The following is a 26629-nucleotide window of genomic DNA, read 5'->3' as shown; positions in this document are numbered from 1 at the left end:
CAGTGTTAAATTTTTGAATTAGTTGTATATGACCATTCATTCTTGGCCGCTTCAGATATCAGCCATTTCAGTTGCCAGTTACTTTCATGTATACACCTGTTTTATAGCCAAGGTGTTCTTGCATGGATTAAACTTTAGTAATTGTATTCTTGGCCGCTTCAGATATCAGCTCTTTAAGTTACCAGTTACTTTTCACTTCAGCTAAGCTGTTTTTTCTTTTTCTTTTTTACATTGGGTTCCAGGTACTTGTAGTTTCTTGGGCGCGCCTTTTTTACAGCGAAGGTGTTTTTGGGGTGTAGATTTTTCATATATATATATACGTACCACTTTCACACCTCAGATCAAAGGAAAGCCAGTGCATATATATCACATATCGCACTGACTCAAAATGTTAACGAGATATATGCACTGCTACCAGTGGGTATATCTCGTTACACACTGCCTTAACGAGATATACGCACAGCCACCAGTGCGTATATCTCGTTAGCTTGAGACATTGCACACCTAATAGGAGTGCACACTATATCCAGAAATCATCAGATTTCTTTAATGTTATACTTTGGAATCAAGCAAGCTGTGATTGTGGGATTCAATTTTAATACATCAACAGTAGTTTTTTTTTACTTTTGTAAATGTAGCAATTAAAGAAACACAATTAACACTAGTCTCTTAAAATTGCTATATTAGCAAACTACTGTTTGATGTATTAAAATTGAATCCCACAATCACAATTTGTTTGGCAAAATTCAATCCCACAATCACAACTTACTTGGTTCCCTATATAAGAGAAGGGTATAACAACTAAAGATTTTGCCAATTTGGTGGGTCTACATGCTAAAGTAGAACATATTAGTTATACCACGGGCACTCGTGCTTTGCCTGTATATGTACCACTCTGCGTGGGCAGTTCAAAGGCACCGCCAGTGCCATAATTTGTATATTGCACTGCTGCAGACCGCAGCGAGTGCATTATAACTTATAACGCACTGGTTGCGGTTTTGTAGACCACAACGAGTGCATTATAAGTTATAATGCACCGACCGCAGTGCAACATACAGATATTGCACTGGCTGCGTTTTGTGCAGCATAGCACAAGTGCCGGTGGCGAAGACCACTACGACACCTCACCTAATAGGTGGAAGGACACTTCACAGGTCACTCGAATTCTTTTATAGCCTGACATGTAAAGGTCGATTGTGGGCCATAACGTCACCAATACGTATAATATTTACAAGCAGCCAATGGCGATCGAAAAAGCCAACACGGGTGGCCACAACTCTAGTCTACATATATATAAACATACTTATACACCTTATTAGTCTGGTGCCATCTTAGCCCAGATTAAACTGTAGTCCACTTCGACAATGACTCAATAAAACAAATATATTCTAAGTAATACTAACCTTTACGTTCGATTGTGGTAACCAGTTTTGTCATGCCACCAGATTCGAATTTAGCCAGTGTGAATAGTAAGAATTAGACTAGTAGCGTTTAGTAGTTGGGTTTTGTTTACTTAAAACGTCTATTTAGCTACTTTTTTCGCTCGAGGGAATCACTATGGCAATTAGTCTGGCGCTTAGTCTATATGGTGATTGAGTGATCACGCTGGCATGTTGAGCACTACATAATGAGAGTCGAACAGCGAATGCAGGTTAGTGATATAACCCATAGCGTACTAGCTTTCAATATCTCAGGTGGCTGCAGTACTGCAGGGGGAACGTCATCGCAGCGTCCGGCTTGGTTACCCACAATCGATGTTAGAAACCTGGCCTTTATAAGTGTTACAGCTGTCTTGTGAGACTCTCCCCACCTATTAGGTGAGTGATACATAACAGTTATACAACGTGCACTAGAGCTCTGCCTGTATAAACGCACTTGCCTTCGGGCCTAACGGCCCTCAGGCTCGTGCGTTTATATCAGGCAGAGCACTCGTGGCCGTTGTATAACTATATAATATGCACTCACACTCGGGCCTGCGGCCCTTGTGCTTGTGCATATATATCAGGCAAAGCACTCATGCCCGTGGTATAACTATTATATCAAGACACACGGTAGTGTGTCGTGCGGCCAAGAAAGCTGGCGACCACACCGTGAGTATATTACAGGAAGAAAGAAAACAGCTTTTTCATGCATGCATAGCTCCATGGCCCCTTCTCCAAAGCACACCAGTTTTGCATTATAGCTGTCCCCCAGGTAGGGTACGCTACACAGCAAATTTGATTAAATTCGCAACAGCCATTTGCGAGATATAAGCGTCCAAAATTTCGTCTTCATTTTTCTTCTTCTTATGCCGTACAAGGGCTACGGGGGCTTCGATTTCTTTTCGCACACTTTGCAAAAATTGCTATAAAATGCAAACGTGTAACTCGATTGCCTCGATCTTTGGCACAAATGAAGAACATGTAACGGTGGATTCACGTACCAAGTTTGTTGTAAGTCTGAGTAATATTCAAGGAGTTATGGACGTTTATTCACGTAAAAACAGATCAAACTTCTGTTACAGCTACAGGGTAAACCAAGTATAGAAATAACTTGAAAATTGGTGTGTAGATAGGCTGATCATCGTAGCAGTGCCTTTTGATAGTTTGAATAGCAATAGAGTTATAGAGACAAAGTTATAAAGCAAAAACTAAGCAAGTGTAAAATCGCAGGATCGAGATACTCTAATAGAGCAGTCACCACGGGGTAAAAAAGGTGTGCAAAAAATGTCGAAATAAAAATTTACCAGAGTTCGAACCAGGGACCTCCATACCTAACACCTGCATCCTTAACCACTGAACCACTGAACCACTGCTACCTTGACTGATCACCTCACTTAATTTCTGCTTTATAAATGAAATTTCTAGTTGAAATCTGCTTATAATCAAACGTTTGTAATTTCATAGATCTACCAATAAAAGTTCTAGATTGTTCTAGAGCATTCTATGTATGTTCTATTAGAAGTCCTCAAAAAAATGTGCACCCTATTAGAGTATTACAATAATATTATCAAATATTGAATTAAACCATGCAATGAAATACATTTATAAGTCTGTCTTCAATAATCATCATTGTATCTACATAAAAAAGAAGAAATGTGAGTAAAAACAAACCTCAAAGTCAGCCATAGGCTGGTTTTGAGGCCTTATAAAGTACAAAAAGGAGTGAAATCCACACAAAAACAGCCAAGCTGTGAAGAAATGGTGCGGCCTTAAAAAACCTGGGTGAAAAAAGCTGTGAAATCAAAGGTGGCGGCCAAGAAATGGTTGCAATGATGTTAATGCTAAAAAAAATTTAATAATGGCTCCAGGTTTTTTAAGGCCACACCATTTTTTCACAGCTTGGCTGTTTTTGTGTGGATATATATATCTTGAAAGGCCGTGTGTGTTTTTTTAATCTGCCAGTTTTATTACTATTTGCAAGCATTAACTACCAGTCTTGGAAGTATCAGCAAACAAAAGCAGATCACTTCAAGCTGACAGTAAAATTTTGCAGTGTATTCCTGTCTCTATGTATTTGTGGCAAAAAATCAAACTGCTATCATGGAGTATAAACTAGTTTTCTCCAAACCAATCACATATGTGACTTGGAAAATACAGTGAAGAATATTAATAAAACCTAGCTTCAGTAATCACTTGTATGTTGACATGAGATAGAATGTCATGAAATCTTTAAAACATAAACACCTGTGTAATGCAAAAACACCATAGTTTGAACAACTTGAAAACCATAACTTGTATTGTGAAAAAAGATAGCAATTCCAGCTTGAAGTTGGTGCATAGAACCATCGAGAAAGTTTAAGCATGGAAAGTTATGGTATCTGGAAAATCTATATTCTGTATGTGTACATATACTTTCTAATTCTGTTTTGTAGAGATCATTGTAAGACTGGTAGGAGGCAGTTCATACAATGAGGGTAGAGTGGAGGTGAACTACAATGGTGAATGGGGTACAGTGTGTGATGATGGATGGGATGATACTGATGCTGGTGTGGTGTGTAGACAACTGGGATTTGGATCATCAGGAACAGCCATTGGATTAGCTTCCTTTGGTCAAGGATCAGGATCCATCTTATTGGATAGTGTGACATGTTCTGGTAATGAGTCAACACTGGCCAGTTGTGGTCATCTTGGAGTTAATGTTACAAGATCTTGTAGTCATAGTGAAGATGCTGGAGTGAGGTGTAATTTACAACTAGGTTGGTTCATACTTTTTTGACTATAGAGAATCCATCAGTAAATGTTGCAAGTATGCATGAATTCATAAACTCCCCTCCAAAGGTGATAGCTGAATTAATGGTAATGTTACCAGTTGTATCAAAGCAGAATATTAAACAACAAAGGTGGTTTACTGCACAGTTTCATCATTTGATAATTAATTAACTCGCTCAGTTGACTTTATTGTAGAATTTCTGAAAAATTAGTAGTTGGTCTGGTTTTATTCATTTAGCTAAACTTTGGGTATAAAAGATTCTCTACCTGATGGAAACTTCTAGTAGACTCTGGCTCCAAAATTTTTGAACAAGTGGGCTTGCGGCAGGAACACCAATCTAAAGCTATCGAAGATCGGCAGCACAATGGTATAGAAAAAATCAAGGACATTACAAAGAAGTATAGCTAGCAGAAAACTTAGATTTACTTCTCAAAAGTGGATAAAGAGAATAGAAGGGTGTATGTGTATGTAACTGCAAGAAAAAATCTGTATTACATCGAGTTACTCTAATAGAGCAGTCCTAATAAAGTACTCCAATAGAACATACAATAAAACACTTCTTTGCAACAGGAAAGTAGAGTGTACTATGATCCTTTAAAAATTTTAACAACTGCAGATCTTTAGTTTTCCATGGAAAATTTAGCATTACATTCCATTACCTCCAATGTCCATATTTCATATCCACCCTATAAGCATATGCCTAACTGAAAAGAAACAAGTATTTTATTGAATATGGTTTTTATCATCCATAGAATTTAGTAAATCTTTGAGGTGTTTTAAAGGTTCAAGTCTGGGGGATACACCCCAAGGGCCTACATGTGTGACTCACTACCTAATCTGGAAACCTTTTTAAAACCCTGGCTATGTCCTGCACTGCAAAAAGTCTGTGTTACCAAATTTGTGTATTGCAGCCAACCTTTTGGCCACAAAAACATGGATCAATTTGCCTTAATATTTATGAGTTATCGGCATCTTTTACATCAGTAAGATTTTCTAATTAACTTTTATGAAAAAGAGAAGAATATGTAGAGATGGTATATTAAATATCTAAAAGAAAGGAAGGTGTAAAAAGCACCTTATTTCACTGTTAAAGTTACTCTTTGGCCTGCTCCACCGCCCCTGGCTTATGCACAATCAATGTAAAAATTAACGTTTTACAATGAAAGCTAAGAAAGCATTTTTTCTACAGTAGCTATACAAATTTGAAGCAGTATTCTCATTTTATTCCAATTTAGCACCACATATAACGATTGATGGAATAACACCAAAGGCTTTTATAATGCTGATTAATGAACATTACGACATTAAGTAAACTATTAATCATGAAAATTGTGTTGTGTAGGGTTTGGAATCAGACAGGTAGGGGGTAGTTCACACAGTGAAGGTAGAGTAGAGGTGAACTACAATGGTGAATGGGGTACAGTGTGTGATGATGGATGGGATGATACTGATGCTGGTGTGGTGTGTAGACAACTGGGATTTGGATCATCAGGAACAGCCATTGGATCAGCTTCCTTTGGTCAAGGATCAGGACCCATCTTATTGGATAGTGTGACATGTTCTGGTAATGAATCAACACTGGCCAGTTGTGGTCATCTTGGAGTTAATGTTACAAGATCTTGTAGTCATAGTGAAGATGCTGGAGTGAGATGCAATGGAATTGTACCTGGTATGTATATGCCCAACTAAACACATTCATAAACACAATATGTAATTCATTAATTTAAAGTAGGTACAAGGTAATACTGGGAATTTTATTAGAGATCATAGAAATCAAATAAGGAAGGTCACCTACACCTGCAGATATACATTTAATTCCTACTTCAGTCTAGTCATAACTGAATTAGATATCGAATGCATACTAATATCTGTAGGTGTAGGCAGCCTTCCTACTTTTTATTTCTATATATGATCACCTAATCAAACTTAAAATTCCTTAACTCTTCCTTGCACTTATTTGTTTACTCTTTTTCATAACATAATTATGACTGGTGAACCATATCAAAGGAAAGAGTGGCTTAAGTTTGCATGTGAATGCTTGCCCCAATGGTTACTGAAAGGTGAAGCAGCCATACACTATGTTTTCAGCTTTGTTCCACCTGTTAAAAGTGTTGTAAATGAAAAACAGTACAGGAAGCTCCTCTGCAGTCAGTCACTAGCAAAATATGAATGATTGCCAATATAAACATGATGGTCAACCACCATGTGCTATCGTGAATCAACAACTTGTTCTGTAAACAAAGAGAAAAGGGACACAAAGGAGGACATTAGGTAGGTTCATGAAGCATGTGTTATATGTACTGTGGTATACCAAAAAAAAAGGCACCAGTCACAATGTCTAACAGTGAAAAACTTATGCCCATAGCCTTGGCCATTATTGAGTTTTTAAATATTAGAAGCATTTTTGGCCACTCTGAAGACACTTTTAAGCTTGATTCTACAGTACTTGACCGACATTGCCAAGGTGCCATGAAGGTATTGTGAGACTGGTTTCTCTTGTTAGTCCTATCCACACAAAAACAGCCAAGCTGTGAAAAATGGTGCGGCCTTAAAAAGCCTGAGTGAAAAGCAGCCAAGAAATGGCTGTAATGATGTTAATGCCAAAATATTTTAATAATGAATTAAAATTTATTAGCATTAACATCATTGCAGCCATTTCTTGGCCGCCACCTTTCTTTTTTCACCCAGACTTTTTAAGGCTGCACCATGTTTTCACAGCTTGGCTGTTTTTGTGTGGATTTCACTTCTTTTTGTACTTTATGAGGCCCCAAAACCAGCCTATGGCTGACTTTGAGGTTTGTTTTACATTTCTTCTTTTCTATGTAGATACAGTGATGAGTATTGAAGACAGGCTTATAGATGTATTTCATTGCATGATTTATTATTAGATAATATTATTGTAATACTCTAATAGAGTGCACATTTTTTGAGGACTTCTAATAGAACATAAATAGAATGTTCTAGAACAATCTAGTACTTCTATTGGTAGATCTATGAAATTACAAACATTTGATTATACTGTAAGTAGATTTCAACTACAAATTTCATTTATAAAGCAGAAATTAAATGAGGTGATCAGCCAAGGTAGAAGTGGTTCAGTGGTTACAGATGCAGGTGTTAGGTATGGAGGTCCCTGGTTCGAACTCTGGTAAAATTTTTTCAACATCTTTTGCACACCTTTTTTACCCCGCAGGGAGTGCTCTATTAGAGTATCTCGATCCCACGATTTTACACTTACTTGGTTTTTGCTTTATAACTTTGTCACTGTAACTCTATTGTTGTCAAAAGGCACTGCTATGATGATCAGCCTATCTACACACCAATTTTCAAGTTATTTCTATAGTCGGTTTACCCTGTAGCCGTGACAGAAGTTTGATCTTAAAGCCTGTGAATACAGGGAGACAGAAACATGTAACTAAAACATGAAAAATCCCAGACCCAGAGGTGACTTGATCCCCAACAACATGCAGTCTAGGCATGCGCCAAAGGAGCACAACGTGCATGAAATAATTTTTGAAAACTTACCATGTTTAAACAAGTAGTCTTGAAACAGCCAACGTTGTTCTGGATAATGATTGGATGCATTGGATGCACCATGGAGATCCTCTGGTGTGAGCTCTTCTCTAACTTTTGAGAGCTTTCTTCTTTAGGTAAATCAGCATTTTGCCCATGCAGAATTCTATAACTACCTCCATGTAGCACTGTGGTCAAGTATATAGCACTGTGGCCACATAGACCATTCTGTATGGTGAATATAGCACTATTTTTCACTTTGATCTTTCACTTTACAGTTCTTTAATAAATAAATGGACTTTATTTATCCAAGCTTTTCGATCATCTGAATGCACTTAGGACCCAATGAGTTCAGATAATAGAGAGACCACTGTATTTACTCAAAAGGCTAGTAATCACAGTTTGATGCAGTATTTTTAACTTTCACAGTCCTGGGTCACCTATTATATTACTTCTAAGTTGAGAGGCTTGAAACTATAATGTCTTTTGTTCCTATCAAGCAGGTTTCATTGATACCACATATGCTTTGGGCAATTTTATCATTACCCATACTTAGATGCTTTGGGCAAAGGATATTGTGCTTTGATTAGCCTATGGATACTTCACGCACTGCTAGTTGCTTAAGCAGCATTGAATTATAGCAATTGCAAATAGTGTACGAATGTGGTACACAGAATACTGCAGCACCAACTGCTCTAAGTACTTCTGCCTCAATTGTGTATGGTGAATTCCAAAACTATCTATGCAGCCTGCATGTATATGCCTGGTAGACCATGTGTACCTTATAGCTAGAGGAACAGCATTAATCATACCTAGTTACTATCTCTGAAGATCTGCGTAGGCATGTCATCTAGGGCAGTGGTTCTTGTATCTCTGACTTTGTAACTTTACATGAGTAGTCAGTGCATGTGGATAGCCCATAACCATGTTTGTATGTGGCAATACTTAGTTGCATTGTTGTAGTGGTGCCAGTCAGAGTCAACCATACAGGACTACATACTGTTAGACAAGGAAGAGTGGAAGTGTTCATTAATGGTATATGGGGATTAGTGTGTGCTAATGACTGGGACACATTTGATGCTACTGTGGTTTGTCAAGAGACACATTTGGGAACTAATGGTACAGCTTACCAAGTGACTAATAATGGTAGTGGAACATTGTGGTTAAGTGAAGTTGGTTGTGTGGGAAATGAATCTCATCTCTCTCAGTGTCCACACAATGGTATTGGAGTAATGGGTAATTGTGATCAACTGTCAGGTTTTGCTGGAGTGAGGTGTTTTGGTGAGATTTACCATTGCTGTTATAACTTCTATTATGAAATATATTGCAGGAGGATTACCAATTATTATATTATCACCTCAAAATAAAACAGTGGCACTCTTTACTGGTGATGAAAGTGTGACATTTATTTGTCTTGCTGAAGGAGAAGGTTTATCATACTCATGGCAAAGACAAGGATCACAATTACCTCTCAGTACTACAACACATACACTAGTAATATCAGGAGTAAGAGAAGAAGACAGCGGTAACTATCAGTGTATTGTGAGGAACAGGTTTGGACAGGTGACATCTGATTATGCTTTACTTAATGTTACATGTAAGGACTATATTGGGTATTGTTAATTTTTAATGTTGTATATAAATCTTTATAGTATCACCACCAATTGTTAGAATCCAGCCTAATGTCACTACCATTGAAGTATTTGGAAGTAGTGAATTTGTTTGCTCTGCCAATGGATTTGGAGAGCTGTCTTTTGCTTGGTATCACGATGGTTCCCTGCAGTCATCATCCAGTAGTGGTGGAGATAGCAGCACACTTGTCATCAGTCGTGTTCTACCACAAGACAGAGGACAGTACACATGTAGTGTTATGTTGACATACAAGCAGTGGAGATTGAGCACTGATGCAATGGCTACATTAATTGTGAACCGTAAGGTCTCATTAATATAACGTATTTCTTTTAGTTTTATGTATACATATACTTGCTTCTAGCACCAATGTTTGATTCTGATACTGTTTTGAGGCAAATTAGTTCTGATGAATTAGCTAACACTATAACTGTCTCTTTACCAAGAATTGATGAGTCCAACGGTCCTGTCAGGTAAACAAATATACATGTTCAATTTTGCTAGAAATATCTCACTCTTGTAGTCACTACTTCATTGTGATAAGCCCACATCCAATGGAAGACACTGAGGCAGTAGAGGAGAGTGACATGTTACCATTCAATCCAATTCATAATGATGATGATTTTCCATTATATGTCACTGCTTCTGTGATTAACAACAGAAATAGAGTTCTTGATGCTTTCACCATTGGAGACAACCTTGACACAACTGATCCAGTCACTGGCAGACATTATTTTAATGCTCCACTAGACAAGGGCAGAACGTACTATTACTTCATCAGAGCATACTCAGAAGCTCACACTAGACAAGTATGCTTACATCTATGCAGTGTGCACCATGTATTATGTTGTTGTTGTTTCAACTTTAGCATCCTTTGTTTGGCACCAGTAAAATATCTTCACCAATTGGTAAGTTGTGTACTTCATAAAATGCCATTTAACATAAAGGCGTGTACAGTATATTGCTTTTCATAGTGTATACACCAGTGTACATTTTCCACCAGAGTACACTTTATTCCTTTGCATTTGTATGCCTTGTTTTAAAGGTGACATGACCTGCATAGATATTGGCTACCCACAATTATCTCCAGCTACTGTAACTAAGAAAGCCATATGCATCAGGCCATCAGCACAAATGTAACCCAGGACACATATATAGCTAGATTAATCAGTTACAATACTGGATACGCTAGAGTACAACAGAAAATGTAGGACTTGTTTGTGATCTCAAGCTTAATGTATTACTCAGTTTCTCATCATCTTGTAATTATTAAGTCTCTCAACCACACCCTTGCACTATAACTTCCATATTGCACTTACCACTTTAACTTGCATTTAATGTATCATTTTAATGCTGTTACATACATACTACAGTATTGTTGTTACATTCGCAGTTTAAGTAAGCTTTTCTATGTGCTGCCACTAACCACATTATTCAATACAATTTTCAGTTATACAAGTGAATGATTCTGCTATTGCTGGATCTTCATCATCATCATCATCTGGTTCAAGTCTGATGCCTATAATAATTGGAGTTGCCATTGGTGTAGTAGCAGTCATCATTCTCTGTGTTTTGGTTGTGATAATAGTAAAGCGAAGAAAAAAAATGAAGCAACATTCTCTTAATATTTCAAGGTACTTACATGTAAATGTAATAGTAAGACACTGGTAACTTTATAACACCTTTGAAGTATACACACTGAAGAGGAGGTGTTAGAATGACACAATTGACACTAATATAAAGCCAAGGTTTCTATGCATCATTCTAACACTGACTCTGAAGGGTAAGTGGAAATATAAGAAAGTGGAAACAGGAACAGTAACAAGTAGAAGAAGATGACTAATATGGAGTCAGTTATCTATCACTGAGAAGTGATACAGCATTATTTATTCTTGGTATAACCTGTTCGTCCTTTTACTATGTATAAGAAGTGATTTTGTACTATGTTCAATATTTTTTATAAACCTGATTACAGCTAAGTAATATCTGGTTTTGGGAATTGGCTTTTATGAACAATATTGCACCTATACTCTAGATGCAGCAGTAGTATGCAGTTTTGTTCTTAAGAGATGGAGGGATATTCTTGCCTGCATGAGAACAGACAGTGCTAGGAGACCCTGTTTATCATACCATTAAGAAACTTGCAAGCCTTCAAAGATAATTTATTTAATGATTGATCAATTGATTTTGATTGCTAGTTGCAGGTGGAAACTTGAGATGATTCTGATAGCTATGTGTTTGTAAATACAAATCATGGAAAATAGCTAGTGCAAAATATACTACCAATACAAAAGTATTATATGGTGAAAAATTGTGCAGATTATACAACTTAAAGTACTATAGATGAGTAAACAGAATTAGCCAGTTAGATTATTGCACTTGAATCAAAGATGTTGGATCACTTCTAAGCGTTAATCATTCCATCAGTCAATTATTTCCATATTGCACACCTGGTTGCACACTTCAAAGCTATTCTCTCTGTGACTGAACTCTCTACATGGTGACTTGATTGTAGCTGTAACGCATGACTTGTAACATAGCTGAACTCTACAGCTGAATTTTTAAACTCGTGATTTGTTATGACTGAATTCTCTACAGGGTGACTTGTGTAGCTGAACTCTCTACAGGTTGCCTTAATTTGTAGCTGAACTCATTACAGGTTGTAGCTGAATGAACTCGCTACGTAGTGATTTGTTTGTAGCTGAACTCTCTGCATGGTGACTTGTAATGTAGTTGAACTCTCTACAGAATGACTTGTTTGTAGCTGAACTATCTACCTGGTCACTTGATTGAAGCTGAACCCTCTATGAGATATCTTGCTATTTACTGAATATTCTAATAGGGTAACTACACTACTAGAGTATCTCAATCAAGCATTTAGTGTTCACAGTATAATAAGGTTGACAATGAAACAATCAACCTCTATAGTTTCTCCTCCAACTCTAGGCGACTAATCCTACCCAAGTTTACATCAAAACTGTTGGCAAATAATATGGTGATTCCCCTTGCTGTTTCTGTAATGTGCACTTTAATTTTTCACAATGTTAAGGTTTTTGATAAAAATGGGTAGCAGATGCTGTTTAGCATGCTTCAATGTTTTCACAAATGGTACATCACATGGTGGTCATATGCTTTTGAAAATGGATGCGTATTCTTAGGGTAATGGCCACAGCTGTGAGTTTCTAAATCATAGCATGAGTAAGAGTGTCATCTTGTGTTGGCATGTGAACACTACAATAAAGAACATATTTAAGATCCAAAAGACTGAGTTAGTAAACCAACCTTTAAGTGAGTTTCAGTGGGTTGATTTTTATTGCAGACCCTTCAAGTTTCATTTTAGCAAGATGAAGCACCTTTTTGATCACGTGTAATTTGTAGAGCACCCCAATAATCCAAAAAACAATGGACAACATTCTAGACATTTCTGCCCATTTTTGTGAATATGAGAATCTTTCAAAATTATGACATCATTGACATGGTTATGTCCTAAACAGAAGACTCTATATACCAAACCCACCATTTACAACCATTAGTAAGCTCCATCCCCTGAGTTACAAGTTAATCTAAAAGAAGTTTCATTGCCAACTCTTTAAGTTTAATTCAGTGTAAATTCCTCTAAACCACTGAAAGGTCATTCTTCATTCACCTACACACTGGTTTGCTTAGTAGGCATAACAGCTAAACATTTTTATTACAGATCTCGATCATATGATTGTTACAAACTGTTGGCTAGTCTCTTCGTGGTCTTAATTTTAATTTCTTTCAAACCACTGAAAGACACTCCTCTGATAACTACAGACCAAATTTTAACTGATTCCTCAAAGAGGTTTACCCTGTAAGCATGACAAAAGTTTGATCTTATTTTACATGACTAATTGATCATAACTCTGTAAATGTTGATCATATTTCCACCAAAATTTGTGCTGGGATTCACTTTAATAACCCCTTTAAATTTCAGCTTATTGGAGTATGCATTTTAAAGCAGATGTTTTAGAAAGCATAAAGAAAGAAGAAAACATGGAGTAACTTTGATCATTTGTATCTCAGAAATGGCTGGGACGATTTCCTTCAAATTTGGTATGTGGACTCCCCTACCTGGCATGCATCTCTACAGCAAGATTAAATTTGATCAACTAAGGGATAATGGAGCTACATATATTATATATATGAAAATTGTATTTTCTTTCTCCCTGCCAATATACTCACCGCCAGTTTCTTGGGCCACACAACACATTACCATGTGTCTAATTGCATGTGAGCATGCTTCCAGACTTTCAATTGCTAAAACGTAAAGTGGTCAATGGATTTTAAATTTGATTAGGAATTATAGAAATAAAATGGGAAGTTACATACCTACACCTACAAATAATATCTGCAGGTGTATAGGCAACCTCTCTCATTTCACAGATTTTTTTATTTCTATGATCTCTTAATATCCTAATTTTTCCTTGTACTTGTTGATATGAAGGAAATAAACAGATATATTGACAGTATTTTAGCACTGCACTCTTACAAATAGAAGGTAAAATTAGGAATTTTAAGCTGGATTAGGAATCAAAGAACAAAAAAACAGGGAAACAATTAACGGAAAAGCTGAAAGTTGTGAAACAAGGGAAGTTGCCTATACCAGATATACTTACTAGTGGACATCTAATCCTTACTCTTCAGTCTATAATTTTAGGGATTACATGTCCACTAGTATATCTGCAGGCATAGGCAACCTCCCTTGTTTCACAACTTTCAGCTGTTCCCTTTTTTCCTGCTTTTTTGTTCTTTGATCCCTAATCCAGCTTAAAATTCCTAATGTTTCCTTCTACTTGTTACACAGCATTACAAACTAAGAACAGTACAAGAAACTTCTCTGCAATGAATCCAGTCACTACGGAAAATGCGAGCAAAAAGCCTGACACAGCCAGAGGGAAGCCGTATCTCGCTATCGCAAATCAACACCTTACACTGTCAGTGAAAAGAAATGCATGGAACACAAAGGAGGACAAAGGTAAGTCCACGATACAAGCATTGTATGTACTGCAGTTGGCAAAAAGGCATGTCTCGGGATTGAAACAGCGTTGAAAAGTGAAAAAAATCAAGCCCATAGCCTTATCCATTGTCGAGTTATGCTTGGCTGAAGACATCAGTTAGTTAGTTAGTTAGTCAGAATAAAATTCTGTTAAATAGAAAATTTTTAAAATTCCATAGAAACTTGTTGGAAAGGGTTTGAGATCACTCTGAAGGCACTTTTGGGCTTGGCTATGCCTAACCAATACTGCCAAGTTGTAATGAAGGAACTTGAGGTGGGTTTTAGGATGATATTTTTGGGCAAGAAAACCCAAAACTACATGATCCCTATTTATTGTACTTTGGGTGAAAAGATCAAAGTAAAAGTGTACTTTTATTTCCATATTGTACACCTGGCTGCACACTTCACAGCTGGCAGGGTGCTGTATTTGTTTCAACTGTGCTGTATGCCCAAGTGTGCTGTATTTTCCCTTTGATCCCAATACAGCACTATTGAACAGTAAACAAGTTAACCAAAGCATGATCAATGCCAGACACATTATCGCATTCCCTCACCAAACCACTACAATGTTATGAAGCCATTCAATAATTATGACATATCATAAACACATAAAATAATTCCATGACCTAAATACAAGTGGGCAAACTATAGCTAACCTGAAAGCCATTCTTAGTGAATGCAGTTAGTGAAGAAACAGAGCAGATGGCGTTAGTCAACACTACAAAGTGACTCCCGTCCACATTGTAAAGCCAGATGGAATATGATAAGTTAATTCGCTTCCAGTTGCCTTCGTGGTATCATCCCCAGCGCCACACCATGGCTTCATAAATGCACTCTCACCCACTAAACATGATAGTAAGCCTCTCTATAACATAGTCACATGCAGACTTACTAATAGGCATTTAATTAGCCTGGCCTTAAATCGAGGAACAAGCAGTTGGCCATTTACTGTCACTCTTGGCAGCTCAAATCACTAATTAAAGCTACATAGCTAGCTTCATCACACTAGTGCAGTATGAACGAGTATGAATAATGCGGTAAATGTCTCGAATAGTTAATCACTGCAATACACACGATCTCAAACTTACGCAGATAGGCACTCACCTCCTGCTACTTGGTGTCATCCCCACACTTCACAACCACTACTTTAGTACAATAAATCATTTATAGCACCACCATGCTCGTGCAATACAGAAAAAATAGCACTCAGGCATGGCCTCAAACCTAATACAGCACTCGGCTTTGCCTCATGCTGTAGTAGTCTCTTTCCCACACCCTCGTGCTATTTTTTCCATATTGCACTTGCAGTGGTGCTTTAACTAGTATATACAGTACTACCATACTGTATGATTGTACTTTGCATGGGAGGATCAAAGTGATTCCGTGCACTTTATTGTCCATACAGTACTAATTAGCTGCATAACTGTACTGTATGAGTCATACAGAACAGTTATGTAGCTAATTGGGTAAATACAGTACAGTTATGCGGAGAATTTATTTAAGGAATGTTACAAAAATAACACACTGTAAATTGCTAAAACCAGCCAAACTAATCTTACCGGTTTGTTCTATGGCTAGAAATAGATTGTATAAACACTTACTGATCGTCTGATAACGAAGCTTTTAAACATGACTCATTTAAAGACAGCACAATTGATCACATGCAAAACTAGCCAAACTAATCCTATTGGTTTGTTCTACAACTAGAAATAGATTATTTAAACACTTACTGATATCCTGATCACTGAAAATCACAGCAATTTGAGTACTAGAAAAATTTTCCAAACCAGACGACCAGGAAGTACAACATAAATCACTTAAAGCACTGCCTATGCTTGTGTGTACAAAAATACAGCATGAGGGGGCGTGTCGAGAGGCTAATACAACGCAAGGCAGATGTACACATGTGCGGCAGTGCTTTAATGATTGATGGGCCCTACAGTATGCATTGTGTTTTGTATTTCCTATAGAAGACAACACAGTGAGCAAGGAGTTACAAATCCAGTATATATTGGTAATGTAGCTTCTAATAAACTTCAGTTTGTCACTCCCATATATGAGGAAATCAGAGGAGTCTATGGTCATCCTGGACAACCAGATGTATCAAAATCTACTCCTTATCAAAACACTGCAGATGATGATTATGATGATGTGGATCGCTTGAGCATAAAATCTGATGACATAGCAGTTAATGAAGACAGTTGTAAAAACTGTGAGCCTTTGCCACCACCAAGACAAAAGAAAGTATCAACAACTGATGGTGAGGCAACAATGCAGCCTGCTGCTGCTAGTGTGGGAAACGAGTATACATCTTTAAAGAACTGTGCTAGTAGTGAACCCCTGCCACCATTTAAACAACAAGAAGCTGCAGTGACCACTACACATGAGCCTAAGGCAACAACTCAACCTGTTGCTGGAAACACCAGTAATGATTATGCAGCTCTGATCACTCCACCTAATGCAAGTACAGGTGTATATCAAGAACTAGTAGCAGCCACTCCTGTACCACCTGGATATGATGTACCTTCTAATATCCCAGCCACTTCTCCAGTTACTGGTTCACTAGATGACAATAGTAAACCATCTAAATCTAGTTGATCATTTACTCCGTTGCTTTGAAATGTTGTTTGCCATAATTATGTACATTATTGTGTAATATTGTTTGCATCTCAAACTACTTTTACTACTTCATATTGTTTGCTAAGAAACTACAAGTAGCATGGGAAATGTGCACATGGTTGGAGTAGTCTATCTGTATAGTACTAGTGTTAAAATATGGGAAATAGAGCTAGAGATTGCTGAGAAGACAAAAGAAACAAGAGTCAAACAAGCCAGCTTGTTAAACACACACACACACAATCTCTGCTCGGACTCAATGGATATATATGGTAGGGTCTAAGGAAAAATAATAGTTTCCATAAATCAGGAGCAGATAAGTAATCTGTATAAATGTTTTTTTGAGCCCAAATAAAGATCTGTGTGTCTTAACATGCTGGATTATTACTTTTTCAATAATCTCTATTAATTTTTAAAATTATTTGTTTATTTTTATAAATCCATTTATGAATTGCTAACATGATAATAAGAAGTGTGATGGTGCTTGACATTATTACTATACATGTATATCAAGTCAGTCATTATGAATTAACAAACACCAGTGTATTACTTTCTGAGTGTGCTTTGTACCTATGTAGAACTTTGATATATCCCTTAGGCAGTGTATAGCATGCTGTGATCATCAATGTGTATTTGGGTATGGATATGCACACATGTGCAGCTATGTGATCACAGGTACATAGTGGTAGTAACAACATTGCTGTTCTGGTATGAACTTAATAAACTGTGGTTAAAATATATAGGTAATGATACAGTATTTCCAAATGAATAAGTTAACTTGAATATATTGGATGCTTATTAGTACATTGGTTTCCCTTGCAGAGACCAATGGCAAATTAGGCTTGAGTCAATTATACTTTGAAAATATTCTATTATGCTTTTGAATAGTGCTCAAAAATCCAGCCTATTATATTCAAAATTATGCTTTCAAAATTGAATAGAGTTGGCTAGAGTATGTCAGCCTTTACTGACTGCTGTATTAGAGTAAGTGACTCCTCTATTAGAGTATCTAATTATCTATGAAGTATGAATAATCACTGGTTAACATATTAAGCCAAGTCACAACTATACTGTTGCACTCATAAATATCATAATTGGTTAAGTACTGTATGTACTTGGTATGGTTACTACAGTTTTCCTGTTCCTGCTCTCTACTCCAAGTGTTTCAACAGGTAAGGCTAAAACTTTAATAGCCCACTGGTTTTTCCCCTAAGCAACAAGATAGTTTTAAAAAGGAAAGTAGTTGGGTTTTTGCTCAGATCAGTTGGTCAATATAAGTATCACACATTAAAGCTGTAAACACTAAACCAAGTCAGTGCAATTAAGTAATGGAATTGAACCAGTACTTACTAAATTGGCCAAAACCGAACAGCAAAGTGAACAGCATAAAGTTAACAAATCTAGCCTGCTATGTAATAATCAAATCTACATGCATTTGAATTTTATTGCAGGATATATAAGATGATTGAACCTTGAAGCTCCTGTTCTCACATCGTACTCCTCAGGAAATTATCTTCAAATTATGGTGGAACAAAGTTGTGAATTCACCCATGCTGGGCTCTAAAATATTGGGTTCTCTACTAAAGGGAATGATTTAGGTGGCTCTTTACCAACTCAGCTAGACCAACTAATACATGTGTATACATAATCAGTGTGTGCATTAAATTACTGTACATTGCCATATATCACCTGTTTGTAACATAATATTATAGATGGAGCAAGGCTTTTCATCATTTCTATGAAGTAACGATAACTGTTGCTTTGGTGTACTAGTCAACTAAGTAAAACTGCATTGTTATTATTTGCATTACTCTGTACTGTTGTGCTTGCTATCAACATTATAATATTATTATTGCATGGGTTCTGATAGCAACTAATAATATTATTAGGTAATGCATGAATGAAAAAAGAAAATGGATGAGACTCTAGTATATCCTGTAGCTGTAGCCCTTGGTTATCATGTTTTCAAAGCAGTTTCGAAAATCATGGGTACGTCATTATTTTGATATTGCATAGTATACAGTTTGTACGAACACCAACACTTTTGTAGCATTACGAATATATCCACTCTGATTTGAACACTTAATGGGATTAAAATTGAAAGTAAAGCTGTTGTGTGCATGTGCATATTAAAGGCATCTATTTGTAACACTGAGGAAGGTACAAAGCACTAACTTTAATTCACAAAGTCTTTTGTTGCACTGTTATCATGCATGCGAATATTCAGTGATGGTGAAACAGATCCTTCAGGAAAGTGGATGAATATTATGTATATACATGTATAATTCAAGTACACTGAATGCTGAGGTTATGACTTGGTTTGTAACCACCTCTTAGTACTGTCTCACTGCTTATTTTTAGTCTTAAAAGCTGTTTTAAAGGCTACTGAATGTCTTAAGTACCAGCAACATGATAATTATTTTAGAGGCGCTTAGTACGCATGAAGGGGGTGGGTTGACAGCTGCTTTGACTTGTTTTAGGTGAGTATGGGAGTATTTTATGCATATTTTTACAAGTTGTATAATTGATTATGGCCTGACAAGGTTTATTATTTCAATCAAAAAGAAGTATGGCTCCTCCACAGAGCCGGGGGAGGGGGTAGGTATTAGCTTCAAATGTCCCATCCTGTTGATAATGCTTGGAGTGCACATAAAAATTTTGCTCCGACAACTTTGTACCATGTCAGAATGTTTGAAACAGTTTTATATCGAATTGTTATGTAATGGGCTATAGATGACACTGTTTTCTGTCATGACATTGGAGAACTATGGATAGATTTGTGTGCTTCTCTAGAATTTTATGACTGACTGGCTGTTTATTGAAAGCGTTAACATGGAATGTTTTATTGAAAGTGTGTAGCACAACTGTTGTGCTTCTAGAAAATTATAATATGTACAAAATTTCAAGTTGCACCTTAAGCTTGATAAAAATGCATCATCAAAATATGTGCAAAACACATTATTTACATCAACACACAGAATCCAAAGCTGGCTAAAATCACCATATCTTATACCCCAGAATGGCATGTATACCATCGGTTAACCTGCATACTTCAAGAAGCTACTGCATGTGTTTGTTAAATTATCACTGCATGTATGTACTTGCAACCTCTGCTGTAACAGTACAGTAGGGGTGGAGTGATGCCTGAAATCTTTGGTTCTCAATACTCACTGTGAGAACTTTAAATAAATTAGCAAAGATTGCTAAACCAAGTGGTTGAAAATAATGCATGCCAAGCAGTACTTTTATAGTATTTACTGTAGTAGAGTTTTCAAATATTTTGGCTGTCTTTCAGATACACAGAGTAGCTATCTACAAATGCAAGTATCATTAGTGTCAGGACACCATGCACCCACAACCCCAGTAATATAAAACAAGTCAACTTACTATTCGATATTGTGAGCCAGGTGGGTGGCGAGAGACTATGTGGCTTTCAAGAATACAGTACCTACTGGCCCATCATGAAGCCTAGACTATTATATTCAACAAACATTTCGGCACAGCCACACCAGTCTACTGCTACGATCAATAAATATTGGGTGAGGTGATCTGTTAAAGAAGTGGACTGGGAAACATACTTGTGCATGTTGCAGGAGCTTTTCAACATCACGTAATAATCAAAAGAAGCCTTCAGTATAACCCTTAGCATTTGCAGTATGAATGTGCACATGACAACTGAAGAGAAGGATTCTTCACTATACCAATGTAGGTTGGCAAATGGTGATTGAGCTAATATAAAATGGCTAATTGGTAAATAAAATTTGGTGAATTTCCTTCAATTATCTGGCCAAACTTCAGCTGTCACACTGAATTTTCTTCATTAACCTGGGTGGTATATATGATACGTTCTAATGTTCACATGAAGGTCAGGCGTTGCCAGACTAGTGCAGCAAAATATATCATCCTTACTCTTTCTTATACCATGCAGCTACCTTTAGAATAATCCTTACCCATATGTCACCCTTGGATGGTGGAGGAGTTCTCCTTGGGTGGCAGAGGAGTTTTTTGTGCATAAAGAAGTAGCTGCAAGTTCTAGAAGAACCATCTTTGGACACAGAAGCTGAACTGATCTGGATTAAACTAACACCTCCCAACCAAAGTCCTATCCACATATGTGCTTTCTATCGCCCTCCAACATCTGACTTGTATCCAATAGAGCAACTCCATCTATCATTATCTAACCTGTTGAACCAATCTAAGACTACCTAACATCTTGCTAATGGGAGATTTTAATTTCCCAGGCATTGCCAAATTAGTACACCAACTTATGGCAGTAGGCTGAATAGCTTATTTTTAGAAATAATCAATGATCTAACTTAACTTGGTTTTTTGTGTAGGTTGTGTTTTAGGATGTCCCTTGCCTGTGTACGTATGCATATGTATCATTTCCACAGGTACACGCACACTGCTCTGAGTGTTTCCTATGGCACTGTTTATACTTGCCCAATGGGTAGGTTGCAACGTTGGTGTATGTACTTGGTTGTATGTGACGCGGTCCTAGTAATAATAATAACAATAAATAACAGTTAGGGCAGTGTGCTAAAACAAAAGAATACACTATCTTCAGCTAACTGCAGTAATGCCGCAAGAGCTGACATCCATGCAAGGGGCTTCTGGGGCAGACGACAAGGTGCATTGTTTGACGTCAGGGTTTTCCATCCCAATGCACCAAGTTATCGCCAGACCCGGGTTGCTTCCCTTTTTCGTCGACATGAGCTCGAGGATCGTATACGTAATGTTGACTGTGAATCTTTTACCCAGCTAGTTTTTTCAACTTTTGGTGGTTTGGGCAAGGAGGCTACTATTTTCTACAACCGTTTGGCAGATCTTTTATCACAGAAGCACAATACGCCGCCTTACAGCCAGACACTCTCCTGGATGCACTGTGCTTTATCATTTTCCCTATTACGTTACCCTGTACTGGCCATTTGTAGGAGCAGAAAGCTGCAGTCAACAGAGCTCCCCGCTGTCTCCACTGAGCTGTACTTAGTGGAGAGCCGTATTCTTACTGATCAGTAGAACAATTGTTTTTTTGTTGTTTTTTTATGTGTTGTTAAAACATGTTCATCCTCACAATATGGTAGTATAATCATCACGTGCACTTATATATCATCACACATTAAAGCAATGCACAAAACAGGACACAGGTGCACATACAGCACTCCAAGGCTATTATCTATGCAATAACATGCGTGGGCGGGCCCAGTTCATATATTATAGTTAAATTTATTTGTATCAGTTGTGTCCAGCATGCATGCCTTTTGTGCTGGGGGTGGAGGCGGGAATAAAATAATAAAATGAAAAGGAAATTAATTATTAAGTTAGCTATTGATCACATAATCATTAACAGAGTTTTGAAATCTTCCAATGGTTTCTAATTTAACAATTTGATCAGGCAGGCTGTTCCATAATCTAATGGTGGCCAGAAAGAAACTAGCTAAATATTTTTTTATGAACATTTATCCTTGAAAATGGTACCTGGTATCCAGCATTGGGGCAATTACCTTTTTAAAGTAACTCGTTACATATTACTTTTTAAAAGTAACTCGTTACATATTACTTGCAAATGAACTACTGTATTTAGTTACAGTTACATATTACCCATAAAATAAAGTAACTAGCTATAATAATAGGTAATCCTAAGGCTGCAGCACATGTTGCTGTCAGACCTTCAGTGCCGGTCACTGTAAAGCGCTAATAATAATAATAATAAATAATACATATTTGTGTCCACAGCACGTGTGCAACTACCACCTTATCACTTGACATGATTGTGTTGCTGGACAATGTGTAAATCTTGGTTATAATTGTAAGAAGCTGGTGAATAAGCTTCATTCATTAATTCGATTCATTAATTCGAGGTGGCTTTGTTGTTTCATTATGGCTAGGCATTACTCAGTGGATTATTAACGAGATAGGTGACTTTGTTACTTGAAGTAATAAAATTACTTAATATTTGACTTGTTACAGTAACTTCATTACTTAGGTAACGTATTACATTTGTGAGTGTTTTTTATAGCATAATTATTACTTGGTTACCACAAAAGTAATAATTATTATGTAATGTATTACATAAGTAATGCGTTACCCACAACACTACTGGTATCTCTTGTCATGGCCTTTATAGTGATAGATTTTAGTGGGGATAATTGTGACCAGATTTTGGAAAATCAACCCTGTCACAAGTGAAATAAATAGAATTTAGTACTTTACTGTGTTACTGTAGCAGCACATATGTAACTATTTCAATATTTCAAAGATTTTCTGGTAATTCTAGGTACAGGCTAATAATTTGCTCAATGTGAAGTTGATTGCTGCTTAGCAATGCTTTGTTTCAATCATAAATACTTGAGGTGTCAAATGTGGCAAATTGGCTGATTTTCCAAAATCCAGTCACAGCTCAGATGGTAAATTGAGCATTACAGGTTACACCAAAGTGATGGAGTTTCCCAGAAGCTTATTTGTAGCCTCTTCCAGAGATGCATCTTAGTGATAATTATCCTGTCACACAATGCTGGTAGATTAGACTAACTGGAAGTAGCTGCACTCCCAGGCAGGTTCGGTAAGGATGTACCAGGGTAGTAGATATATGGAGCAGCTAGGGTCTGTATTATTTTAGTAAACGTACATGTTTTAGGACTAAAATTTTTGCTGTTGAGTAGTTTATGCATAATTAACAAATTTGTTTTTTAAGTCAATTAAGTCCTAAGCATCTGGTGTTGTATGGATCAGTGACATACAGTCATAGTAGTTCAGTTGTGCATGAGTCTAAAGTAAATTGTCATAATACACTGATACAACAAGCAATATGCTTTTTTTAGACAGTGAATGTGTGATCCATGGATTGTGCGATGCATGGATTGTGCAAGCCTATGCATACTGTACGTAAATTCAAATCCGCTGTTGTTATACTTATGTACCTCCCAAACTGGATATGGCATATACATCATAGCTAGTTGATAAATTATTATACATAGTACACACATAATAGCTATGTGGATGCAATGACATTTATACAAATTCAAGTGGACACACGTAGAACCTGAAAAATGTTGGCTTCAACTCTATTAGCTAGTCAGATGATTTGTTCATAATAGATTTTTGTTCTAGTAGGATTTCCTTTTCAAGCAAAGGAGCAAGTTGCTGGATCAGTTCCACTGCTTGTCCCCTAGTTGGATGGTCACACACATACCGATGAATTTCATCTTGAGCAAATGTTATGTATTTTCCAGAAGTTATGCATGTGTCCTTTAAAGCTACCCATTTGCCATAGTAAAGCAGTGCACTCCTCTTGAAGCCAGTACTTTTCCAAATTTTCATGCGTTTGGAATCTTCTGTACTTTTAATACGTTCAACTTGTTTAGACAACCTGTTACCAGTTACTTCAGCACACAGTTCACCAACTTCTTCCCAAAATATTCCAGCTTTAACCATGGTGTCTTCAATCTTACGTAATGCTGACACAGCTTCATGAAGACACGTCAGTGATGTTTCTGTAACTTCAATTTGGTCCTTGTTTTCAGCAATCTTTTTTGTTATCTCTAGCATTTTTCGATATGCCTCTTCCTTTTTCTGCAAAAGCTTTGCAACTTCAGACTCGCGTGTCAACTTTCTTTTCTCTAAAAAGTCCAGCTCCTCTCCTAACATATCTGATTCAGTTTTGTATTTATTTTGAATGCGTTTTTCTGCTAATTCCAATGTTTGCTTAATTTGCTGTATGTCATCTTTATATTTGCTCAAAATTTCTGTTTTGTTTTTCTCAATTTTACTGGTTTCCTTTTCATATGCCAGCTTTGCTGAATTATCAGAATCTTCTTTTTCTTTAGTAGCATCTGATTGTGCCTTCTGCTTTTCACTATTAGCCATCTGAATTCTCTCTGATTTATCTTTTCTTGCTTTATCATCAGCTTCTTTTTTTCTGAGACGAGTATTTTCATCTTTCCTTTCTCGTTCATTTGATGCATGCTCGTCACTCTGAGATTTTGCTTCATTCACTTTCTTGATTGCTTCACTTCTTGTATTTTCTGCTTTACTTTCTTCTCTTGATTTTGTGTCATAAGCCCCTTTATCTGCAGCAATTTTCTCACTAATATACTTGTCTTCTTCGCTGGTTTTTTGAATCTTAGTTGCAGCATCTTCCGCAGCCTGTTTCTGCTTAATTACACTTGTTGAACTGTTAAACCAGCAGTCGTTGGATTCCAATTCACTCTGACGTGAACTTTTTGCTAAAGTATGCTCTAATGTTTCTGATATGTGCTTTGTTTGTCTTTCTAACTCCTCCTTATTTGTATCTAGTGACTTTCCATAAGAATTTTGGATTTTCTTCATGCGTTTATCATACGTTTTATCAACTTCAGCAATTGCTTTTGTATGCTCTTCTTTATTAGCTTTTAAAGTTTCTTCATACTTTTCCTTATTTTCTTTCAAAGTATTCTGCATGTCAGTCTCGTTAAATTTTATTTGGTTAGCATAATCATTTTCAGCAGATTGAATAGTACCTCTCAGTGTTTCTTCTAGTGCTTCAATTTTTTTGGAAAGTGCATCTTTGTTGTCTTTAATACTTATCCTGATGTTTTCCTCCTTTTCTTTAAGCTCTTTAGTAATTTTTTCAATATTTGAGTCTAAAGCAGACTGTAATTTGTTCATCTCTTCTTTGTAGATCTTGTGCTCATCCTCCAATTCTTTTTGCTGCTGTGCTCCAAGCTCAGACTTTTTTTCAAATATTTTATCTTCACTCATATATGTCTTTGCTATCTCTTCTTTGCTTTCTGCAACTGTAGCTGTAGTATTTTCCAACTCCTTTACAGTGACTTTCTTTTCTGTTGTATTGACAGAGAGCAAAGCTTCAGCTTCTTGTTTATCAACCTTTACAGCTTCTTTCTTCAGCAAAGTTGTATTGCCAACTTCTTTGATGTTTTCAGATTCTGATTTGCACTTAATTGATAGCTGTTTTGAATTTTCACTCATTTTTTTTGAAAGCATTTGTATTTCATCAAATACTACCAATGCTTCCTCCTCCAAACCTTCCGCAAGATAATCATAGGCGCACTGCATGCTTTCTAATGCGTCCTGCGAAGATCTTTTGAAATTATTTATAGTATGAACGGTATCATCACACAATTCTGAAACATTTTTTAATGTTTGTCTGACTTTTATTTGCAAGTCTACATGTCCTACTACTCCACAGTATGCTAAGCGCACAAACTTTCCCAGGCGACTCAAATCATTGCCTAATGTTTTCAATCGAAGCTGATCTTCTATATCTTTAGTTGCGTTTGCAACTACCAAGCTGGTTATTGGAGGAATTTTGCAGAGGTTATACTTTTTGTCCTCATAAGTGACAATACTCAAGCTTTCAGTATCTTCAGTAGACATCAGGCTTATTCAGTGCAACACTACATGTAAAAAAAAAAAACAATACCAAAATGCCTATTGACACTTCATTGCAATACAGTATATGATCATGCATTTACGTACCTCTGATCTCAACTGCTGACAATAGTCTGCACTAAATAGTCACTAAGAAAAATGTTTCTACTTATATATCAAGTTTGCATGCAGTTAGTTATATAGGCTGCATGCATGCTTGAATTCAGCTACTGCATGCATGCAATTATATGTAATACAATTAAGGGAACCATATTTATATGATACACTAAT

General features: G+C 36.7%; 2 protein-coding genes across 2 annotated transcripts in view; one reads left to right on the top strand and one right to left on the bottom strand.

Moving 5' to 3' along the window:
- Positions 1–16951, top strand: part of LOC136261185 (uncharacterized) — a 149807-nt gene extending 132856 nt beyond the window's left edge. Inside the window, exons 72-81 of the mRNA XM_066055159.1 lie at positions 3854–4177; positions 5534–5860; positions 8668–8985; positions 9035–9301; positions 9357–9635; positions 9698–9806; positions 9857–10142; positions 10202–10241; positions 10784–10967; positions 16324–16951. Of these exons, the coding sequence (XP_065911231.1) occupies positions 3854–4177; positions 5534–5860; positions 8668–8985; positions 9035–9301; positions 9357–9635; positions 9698–9806; positions 9857–10142; positions 10202–10241; positions 10784–10967; positions 16324–16951 (2762 nt within the window). The remainder of the gene's footprint in view (positions 1–3853; positions 4178–5533; positions 5861–8667; positions 8986–9034; positions 9302–9356; positions 9636–9697; positions 9807–9856; positions 10143–10201; positions 10242–10783; positions 10968–16323) is intronic.
- A 7089-nt stretch (positions 16952–24040) lies between these two features.
- Positions 24041–25936, bottom strand: LOC136261184 (axoneme-associated protein mst101(2)-like). The gene has a single exon (XM_066055158.1). It carries the CDS (start codon positions 25934–25936, stop codon positions 24041–24043), a length of 1896 nt encoding a protein of 631 aa, XP_065911230.1.
- Between the last annotated feature and the right edge of the window lie 693 nt (positions 25937–26629).

Source organism: Dysidea avara, chromosome 7 (assembly GCF_963678975.1).
Source record: "Dysidea avara chromosome 7, odDysAvar1.4, whole genome shotgun sequence".
NCBI classification, from domain to species: domain Eukaryota; kingdom Metazoa; phylum Porifera; class Demospongiae; order Dictyoceratida; family Dysideidae; genus Dysidea; species Dysidea avara.
Note: the sequence above shows the minus strand (reverse complement) of the source record. Positions and strands in the feature narration are given on the sequence as shown.

Excerpts from the sequence above, each read along its gene's own strand:
- LOC136261184 (XM_066055158.1), bottom strand. The coding sequence starts at position 25,936 with ATGAGTGAAAATTCAAAACAGCTATCAATTAAGTGCAAATCAGAATCT.